Source organism: Penaeus japonicus, unplaced genomic scaffold (genome assembly GCF_977035675.1).
Source record: "Penaeus japonicus unplaced genomic scaffold, GWHDUDI00000001_assembly GWHDUDI00000009, whole genome shotgun sequence".
Lineage (NCBI taxonomy): Eukaryota > Metazoa > Arthropoda > Malacostraca > Decapoda > Penaeidae > Penaeus > Penaeus japonicus.
Genome location: NW_028234411.1, coordinates 45,237,966 through 45,247,965, shown reverse-complemented (window position 1 = coordinate 45,247,965; position 10,000 = coordinate 45,237,966). Strand labels below are relative to the sequence as shown.

The 10,000-nt window shown below is 39.4% G+C and overlaps 1 protein-coding gene across 1 annotated transcript in view; it reads right to left on the bottom strand.

Annotated features, from left to right (window-relative positions):
• LOC122245816 (uncharacterized) overlaps nt 1–10,000 on the bottom strand; it is an 85,226-nt gene that overhangs the window by 44,171 nt on the left and 31,055 nt on the right. The window contains exon 8 of the mRNA XM_086540288.1: nt 7,956–8,062. Within this exon, the coding sequence (XP_086396414.1) occupies nt 7,956–8,062 (107 nt within the window). The remainder of the gene's footprint in view (nt 1–7,955; nt 8,063–10,000) is intronic.

The window sequence follows — 10,000 nt, the reverse complement described above, 5'->3', positions numbered from 1 at the left end:
AGGACAATGAAATAGCCCACCAAAAGCTGTTGATTCAACATGTATACCACAAGCAACTAAGCTAAGCAAGCACCTCCTAGATGTATTTGCCTCAACTAGCCAAAGTGTAAATAGAGTCCAGAACTGTACTGAATGTGCAAAAGGCAACCAATGTTCACTTCTACTGCTATGCTCAATCTATTTTTTTATTTGTATTTATCTATCTACTGTCATGGATTAATGAAACCATGTAGGTTCTCCGCACCTGGTAAGACTGCGTTACCACAGGTTACCAAGAACCACTTCTGTAGCTGGCAGTCAGCACATAAATAAATGACACTTTATTAACAAGTGGCCATTATAAAAATCAGAACAAGAATCTGAATACATTTAAAAAGAGAAGTGTAGCATATTGTGGACTAATTGCCTTGTCTTCCCATGTTCAAAGTAAATAACAATTTAAAGTGTTTGCATAATTTGATAACATACGTATGTTTGAGTAAAGAATGATTGAAAAGATTAGCATACTTTAATTGTCTATGTTGTTGCATGATTTATGATATAATAGTGTTGGCACTAAATAATATTTGTAGCAATTTGTAGTGGCCACACCTGAGTAAGTGTCCAGGGTTTTGTGGCTGTTAGGTAGCTGTCCTGAAAATCTTCACTATTGCAGAGGTAGCAGTTACTCACTTGTCTTAACCCATTAATGATAGGTGACAAGATATCACATCAAGTGGTGGCAGTGCCACGGCCAGTGCATATGAATATCCCGAGGCATTTTAAATATTCCGGCCTTGACCAAATGGAGCCAAAATAGCCCCGTCGTTAACGGGTAAAGTTCATAATGGTTATAAGGTTGTTCCTAAACGAGAACAGCTGAGACCCTTCCTCTATTCCATTTGCCAGAAAATTTGCGGTTGCAGGTTTCAAACATTAACTTCCCCTCTGACAGACCAAATTCATGGTCGTGGATATAAAAAAAATTGATAGAACAATCCTGCTATGAACATGTGAAGCCATCCAGGAGGAGGTTTCAGTGAAGACTGAAGTCCCCAGGGTTATAAACTACCAAATTATCCGATTGTTAAGATGTATTGCTCAATGCTAAGGGTAGCACAGAAGCATTTGACTCTTGGGATCAACATATCTGTCCCAACTATTAACCCATTGCAGACGGAGATAAATTTGCTTGCCCAGCCTCCAGGATAGGTTTTATTTTAGAGAGAGACCACTTGAAGCAATATAATTGGAAGCATCCAAATCTCTTTCAGTCATTCATTGTAAAACTAGAGCGGTTTTTGTGTTTTATTTTTTTGTGTGTTTTATTAAGTTTAGAGACTTATATGTGCCGTATGACAGGCTCTATCAGTGCTGCAGTTGACTAAAATTGTAGTATGTTATCCATATTAGCTCATTATTTTCTTTATACTCAATGTGATAGAAGTATTGCTGTTTTATGGGAGGACAAAATGCAACTTTATTTTTTCGTATTTTTGTGCTGTCATGAACGAATACGAAACATATAACCACCTACAATAAAGATAACAAGAAGAGGTAGGGAAGAGGAATGAAACCTGTGCTTGTGACTGTGAGTGCCACAGTGAAAGACATCCATATTGGCACAGGAGCACATTTTAGACACTGGGTATGGATTGAGTCACCTTCCTCTTCTCGTTCTGCCTGCACATCCTTCATCGGCGGTACTTTAGAGCAAGGGTTCATCAACTTAGTGTGTGCCATCGCTCTATAGAGACAGTGCATGCTAGAGACCGTGGATGGGTGCCATTCAAGGTTTCTTCATATGCTGGTGCTAGAAAAAAGTGGTGCCATCTAGGTTTTGGACGTTAAGCTTGCACGATATTACGGTAATTATAGTAATTAGGACTGCAGTAGCCATCATCACTCATTCCTTTTTCATAGCAAAATAAAATAGCACAGTGATCCAAAATCCCCGAACGTCGTGTACGTCATGACGCCCGTCGTCAGGCCAAAGCTCCTACGTCATGTATGTCATGACACCCGTACGCAATGGGTTAAAGAGAGACTGCTTGAAGCATTATAATTTGAACATTCCCACTCTCTTTCAGTCATTCATTAAAAAACTAGAGCGTTTTTTGTGTTTTGTTTTTTTGTGTGTTTTATTGAGTTTAGACTTATATATGCCATATGACAGGCTCTACCAGTGCTGCAGTAGACTAAAATTGTAGTATATTATCCATATTAGCTCTTTATTTTCTTTATACTCAGTGTGATAGAAGTATTGCTGTTTTATGGGAGGACAAAAGGCAACTATATTTTTTTCGTATTTTTGTGCTGTCATGAACGAATACAAAACATATAACCACCTACAATAAAGATAAATAGAAGAGGTAAGGAAGAGGAATGAAACCTGTGCTTGTGACTGTGAGTGCCACAGTGAAAGGCATCCATATTGGCACAGGAGTACATTTTAGACACTGGGTATGGATTGAGTCATCTTCCTCTTCCCGTTCTGACTGCACATCCTTCATCGGCGGTACTTTTGAGCAAGAGTTCATCAACTTAGTGTGTGTCATCGCTCTATAAAGATAGTGCTTGCTAGAGACCGTGGATGGGTGCCATTCAAGGCTCTCTCTCTTGCTGGTGCTAGGAAAAAGTGGTGCCATCTAGGTTTTGGACGTTAAGCTAGCACGGTATTACGGTAATTATAGTAATTATGACTGCAGTAGCCATCATCACTCATTTCTTTTTCATAGTAAAATAAAATAGCACAGTGATCCAAAATCCCCGAACGTCATGTACGTCAGGACGCCCATCGTCAGGCCAAAGCTCCTACGTCATGTATGTCATGACACCCGTCCGCTGTGGGTTAATCATACTCAAGTCATTAACACCTGGAGACAGAACAGCTTGATAGAAACAGAGCACACTACCCATCTGGATCTCCTCCTGGCTCCGCACAGATCGGACGCAACTGACTCACTAATTTTCCTAATGTTTTATAGCCTATGACATTCTTGTATAACACTTCATTAGCCTGTTTTAGTTTCTGTATTCGCCTAAACCCACTAGCACACCAAAGCTCCCTTACAAGCATTCATCTACAGTACAACTTTCTCCCACCCAGCCAATTTCGTCAACAAAGCCAGTACTGAGCATCTTTCTCCAAGCACATTCAACATGGACCTTTGCTAGAGTATAGCACATCTGTTACCCCCAGTCAGACCTTCAGGCCCGCACCATGGAGGTGAAAGCTGCAGGATTGAAGCTGCCAGGATTATTCTGGTTGTTGTTGTTATTGTTGTTGTTGGTGGTGGTGGTGGCAGTGGTAGTGGTGGTAGTGGTAGTAGTGGCAGTGGTAGTGGTGGTAGTAGCTGTGGTAGTGGTAGGTGTAGCAGTGGTAGTGGTAGTAGTAGCAGTGGCAGTAGCTGCAGTAGCAATGGTTGTAGTATCAGTAGCAGTGGTAGTAGCACCAGTAGCAGTGGTTGTAGTACCAGAAGCAGTGGTAGTAGAAGCAGTAGCAGTGGTGGTGGTAGTAATAGTGATGGTGGTGATAGTAGTAGTGGTAGTAGTAGTGGTAGTAGTGGTAGTAGAAGTAGTTGGTAATAGTAGTAGTAGTTGTTGTTGAAGCAGTAGTAGTAGTAGTAGTGGTGGTGGTGGTGGTGGTGGTAGTAGTAGTGGTGGTAGTAGTAGTAATAGTAGTAGTAGAAGTAGTTGTTGTTGTTGAAGTAGTGGTAGTAGTGGTGGTGATGGTAGTAGTAGTAGTGGTAGTAATATTGGTAGTAGTAGTGGTAGTAATATTGGTAGTAGTAGTGGTGGTGGTATTAGTAGTGGTAGTGGTAGTAGTAGTAGTAGTCGTAGCAGTTGTAGTAGTAGTCGTAGTAGTCGTAGTAATCATAGCAGTCGTAGAAGTCATAGAAGTTGTAGTTGTCGTAGCCGTCATAGTCGTAGTAGTAGTATCATCATAATAATATTAAAGATAATCTAATTCACTGCAACAATAATGATAATCTTTATTACTTTAGTAATAATAATAATGTTAAGGATAACAATCACTATGATTATAATTAAAATACATGAATGTGCTTGTTTTCATGTAAGACATGTTGAGTATGCTCTCAAAATACAGTAGAATGAATGCTATGCTTCTAAGAAGGGAATTCAAGTTGCCAAATGGTTGAAAAATTAGATCTGATTTTTGACACTACTATGCAAGAGATACGTCACTGACATTCCTGGAAAAAACATATATGAAGCATTCTAAAATATATCTGTGACTATTTCTGGAACACAACTGCCAGAGTGGAGTTCCAGGCATTTACCCCTGGAGAATGGCACTCCACAATGGAGGTTTTTAGCCTGACACTTTTTAACAACCTGATGTTAAGCACGATAGACCGTACCAAGGCAAGACTCTTTATTATGTACAGCTAGGGACTGGACACCGTGCACTAAGATCACTCTATAGTAGACTATACCTCCATCACCCTGATCACAGTCAACCTTGGACTCAGGAGAGGACTTGAACTTATGCAAAATGAGGCTTCCAGGGTCATTCTGGGTGCTCCTAGATGAAACAATGTCATAAACCTCCTTATGGAAGCCAATCCTTTCCCCCTAGATACCCAAATCAATCTAATGCAGCCCAATTTCTTGCCAAGGCAATTCAGTCTCCTCCAGACTTACAGTTAACCCATCAACAACAGGATTGTTTTGGCTCCAAATGGTCGAAACACCAGGATATTCCAAAAGGGTAAGCCTAAAGTCTCGGGATTTTTACCTGCACTGGCTGCAGTCAAGCGCCATATGCCCGATCACCCAGCGCGCCGGCCAAGATGATAGCCGTGACAAAATATCTCGTCCCCAGAAGATGATGCTGCCAGCACTTGACATGATTGTCATCTGTTATTAATGGTCAAGACAGAAGGTGCAGAGACGACTTGCACTAGATTACAAGCTCTTTGCAAACAACTCGTGGTTGTGTCACACAGCCAAGATGTTGATAAGCATTGAATTAAAAGAGATAATGTTAGTCAAGGGCATGGACTCCCCCTGTCATGGGCATTCTCCTTCATAGAGTTTTCTGTCATAAGCTTGTCAAGGAGAAAGACTTAATATCCTCCGCCTCTGTTAAGGGGTAAGGTGGAGAGAAACACTGCAACAATGACACTGCCAGAAAGCATAACCTACTTGACAGATGGTTCTGAAGATCCGATTACCCATACAACAAACACCATTTTTGCAACCATGGCCATAACTAAATCTATAAGGATATCAGACAATGCCTCCTAACTTCAGGCAGAGTCTGTCGCCACCATGAGAGCCATAGCCCATGCAACCCAGAGAAACAGAAAAAATTGTAATACATACAGACTCTAGGGCAGTGGTTCTCAAACTGGGTGCCGCGGCACCCTGGGGTGCCATGGGGTGCCACAAGATTGCCATGAATTTTGTCTTGGCTAGATCGTTTCAAGGTACATTTGTAAAACAGTTTGTAGCAGTCTGCCTATAATTAAATGTCGGTGTAGGAAGTTACTTGCTCTAATATTTTACTAAAATATAGGTAGATATTTCCTTTTGCACACTACTACTACTACTACTACTGATAACATAATGATGTGATGGTGAAAAAGGGGTGCCACAGAAAGGATTATATAAATTCAGGGTGCCATCACTGAAAAAAGATTGAGAACCACTGCTCTAGGGCAACCAAGGACATCATGCAGCACAGCATGCCCTCAGCAATGTCCATCTCTTGACCACAGTTCTCACCATTTCTCAGAGAATCCTAGCTCAGGGTAAATGTCTCATAATAAATTGGATCCCAAGCCATATAAGTAGAAGAGGGAATGAGCTTGCTGATAGGCATTTGCAGGGGACAGCCCTTGAATCCAAGCTGAGAGCTGCTAAGGTGCAGAACAGAAGCAGCAGGGTTTGATTGGTTTCCTGCAGTGCCACAGAGAGGAAATGAGAACCTCCCCCTCAGCCAGTTGGTACTCATATGCTGGCTATAAGCCACTCATACTCTCTCAAAGGATCTCAGAGAGTTCCAAATTTTTTCTTCACAGGCTAAGACTAGGCTACCCTTGTGCATGACAATATATAAATACTCTTAGATATGCTGACCCTTGTTGCAATTATTGTGGCCAGCCAGATGCCACCCAACAGAATTCTGCTGGATTGCGAGCACACTAGCTTCCTTAGACAGGACCAACAGAAAATAGCCACTGGGCTGTTGAGATGATTTTGCCTCTTGCTTACCCCTTGGCAACTGAAACACCTACTGGCAATTGAACAGCCTCAATAAGCATTCACTGATGATCAAATGAGTCAGGTTTCATAGCTTTTTGCATATAACCCTGGCAAATCTTTGTCTTTGCAAATCTCTCTGAACTGAACTTAACCCATTGCCGACAGGGCTGTTTTGCCTCCAAATGGTTGAAACACTGGGATATTTCAAACACATAAGCCTAACGTCTCAGGCTATTCGCCCGCTCTGGCCACAGCCAAGCACCACGAGCCCAATCACCCGCGCACCAGCCAGAAGGAAAGCCATGACAAAATATCTCGTCCCCAGGTGTTAACCTAAATCCTACGGATGGCATGCAGTGAAGATGGCACCTTCCTGGCCCAAACTCCAGTCGTCATGTAAGGTGACAGCACCTTTTCTTCCTTAGATTCCAGGCATCAGTAGATAAGATAAGACCACGGAATGCGAGTTTAGGCCTACATGGTAGCCTCCCAGAAATGCGCGCCAGGGATCACCAACCCGGAGGATTTGGGTTAATGGGTTAACTAACGGAGTACATGGTACTTTTTTGGGTCCAACCCCAGACTCATTGAATGCAAAACATAATCAGTTCTATAAATTTAATGAATTTTTTTGTACACAATGACTGAATTACATTGGTCATATTTTCACAATGGCCACTTGTAAATAAAGTGTCATCTACTGTTACACAAATATTAATCTATTACACAATTATTATGTGCTGACTGCTGCTGTAGTGGTTCTTGGCAATTTGAGGTAAGCAATGTTACTGGGTGCAGAAAACACCTACAAGGGACTATTCTGATGAATCCTGTTGATGTTTCATTAGTATTGCAAGAGTAACAGAATAAAAAGGTAACTTTTTTTTAAGAATGTTAACCCATTGTGGACAGGGGATAATTTTAATTGCCCAGTCTCCAGGATGGCTTTTATTTCTGAGCAAGGCAGCTTCACACAACATATCTTGACTTTTCCCACTCTTTTTCAGGCACTTATTGTTAAACTAGAGCCGTTTTTGTTTTTCAATAATTGTGTGTTTTATTGAATTGAGAGACTTTTATGTGCCATATTACAGGCTCTATCAATGCTGCAGTTGACAAAAAATTGTAGTACAGGGTCCATATCAGCTTATTATTTTCTTTATACTCAGTGTGACAGAAGTATTGCTGTTTTATGAGAGGACAGAAAGTAACTTTATTTTTTTGTTATTTGTGAACTGTCATGAATGAATACAAAACATATAACCATCCATAATGAAGATTACATGAAGAGGTAGGGAATAGAAAGGAAATTTTGCAATTGACTGTATGTTCCACTGTAAAAGGCATCACTACTGGCACAGGTGTAAATTGTAGACTCTGGGCACAGTTTGGGTCACCTTCCTTTTCTTATCCTGCCTGCATATCCTTCATTGGTGGTACTTTAGAGGAAGAGGTCGGCACTTGTGTGCCATCGCTCTATAAAGAAGAAAGTCATGCCATCTAGGCTCTGGATGTTAGGTGAAACTTATTTTGCTTAATATTATGGCACTTATAGTAATAATGACTGCAATCAGCCATCATCATCATCATCATCATCATACACATAGCACAATGAAGAAACAAAGTGATCCAAAATCCCTGAAAGTCCCGTACATAATGTTGCCTGCCGCAAGCTAAAACTCCTGCGTCATGACACCTGTACGCAATGGGTTAAATTAGTAAAAATAAAAATACATACGTACATTTGTGCATCTTCTAACAATGATATTTCTTTTGAGTGTTGTTTTCGAATCAAGTCCAGCTCTGCCTGCAATCTTGCTACTTCAATTTCTGCACTCCGTAGGCTAACCTGTTAAAAACACAATTATGTAAAGAAGGAAATCATACAAATAACCTTTTTCCCTTCAAGTTTGAAAGAAGTGTCCAGACAGTTGTTTTTGTAAAGAATTTTAAATTGAAATTTAGGAGGCCTTTGACAGACGGTAAACTATTTCTCTATCTGTAGAGGTCAGATGGAAAAGCCTGGCATGTCTATGAAAATGGTATGAACAGAAGAACACACTTTGTTAGCCCATTTTCTGCATTTTACTGCATTAAAATGAAATAAAGATAAAAATATATATATATATAAATAGAGAGCAAAACAAATCCTCTATCTCATAACACAAATATCTAAATGGTCTGATTACCACAATTGTGATATCCTTATCATCAGCTAATTTAAACTTAATGCAATTTACCATTAAATTCTCAGTAAGCATACATTTTCTACTACCAATGTGAAATGCACTCCCTCTCCTTCAAAATTCAACTCTACTATAAATAATTAGTTAATCTTTATCAAAAATATATTCTGGTGAATATTGGAGTAATTATAAGAAATAAAAAGATCAATAACCAAATACAAATAATACTCCTATAGTAACAGCCTTAAAGCCAGTCTGTAGTGGTTTACCCTGTTGACTTCATTATATTAGCTAAGTAGATTTAGGATTATAGTGATAATCATAGTGTTTATAATTGCCCTAATCATGAAATATGTTTTTAGAGAAATTGAAAGTTTTATGCAGCCAAACCCCACTGAGATATTTAGCTTTTCCTGTTTATCCCTTCTTGAATTGACAGGGAAATTGTATATACAAGAGAATGCAGAGCACTCCCAATCATTTCAGACCTTTCCCATTCCCTAAATATGGCAATTTCTACTCTTGCATTTTTTTCGCTGCTCATGTTGCTTTCCTTACCCCAGGGCCACCCATCTTCAAACTCAGCCCACCACTTTGTGACATCATCTAATGGAATTACTGTAGCAAATCATCTAGAATATGGGCTCGGTTTACTGAATTGTTTATATTACTTGTTTTTGTTAAATGTATGAGAGGAATGCAAATTTCTTTTTTTTAATTATAATTGATGGATTTAGCAATATGTTTAGATCAATACCTATATTTGGTATGCCTACAACACACTATCATAATGGTTTATCCTTGTGCATTTCACAGCTACTATATCTATAAGAATTTCTCAGATAGTGTTTTCATGTGTGCCCACACAAACACACACATTAAAAAAATAATTATCAATCAGTTTTGTTTTTTATATTAGTCACACTTTCTCTTGGTGAACTACAAGTATCCTAGTCCATCTCACTGGTGTGTTCTGGTCATGCTATTTTCATATTGACTCATGTGACCATCAGATTCAGAGCATTGTATAAATATAAAACAATTAGTGGGCAATATATTACTGTAATTGGCCCAGCTTTGACATTGCAAGATGCCAAGTAAATGTGCAGTGTATGGTTGTAATAACATTATGTAACTCAAAAGCAAACTCAAGCAAACTGAATGAGAAACATAGCCTGAAAAAAAGGCAACAGAATAAAAATACTATCAGAGTGGGGCAAAATGCTGAAATGGAAGTGGAAAAGGAGGCTACAGTTCATGTAAGCCAAGGTGATAATAATATGAACAAAAATTGTGAAATGCAAGTGCATCAAAAATGTGAGGAAGAAATTGCCACATTGAAAGAGAAAATAATTCAAGAATTAAGAGCAGAAAAGGCAAAGCTTGCAATGAAGGTAAAAGAAGCAAAAATACATAGGGGTGGAAAATATTCTGAAAGGAATCTCTACATATTGTGGTTCTAACAATCAAGGAAATCTGTAAAGAAATGGGATGATGAGGATATTGAATCTGATATAAAAGGTTACCATCTTTCCTTCTGTCACTACCCTAAAAGAAAGGGCTATTGAGTGTGAACCTCAGATATTGCATCAATATTGCAA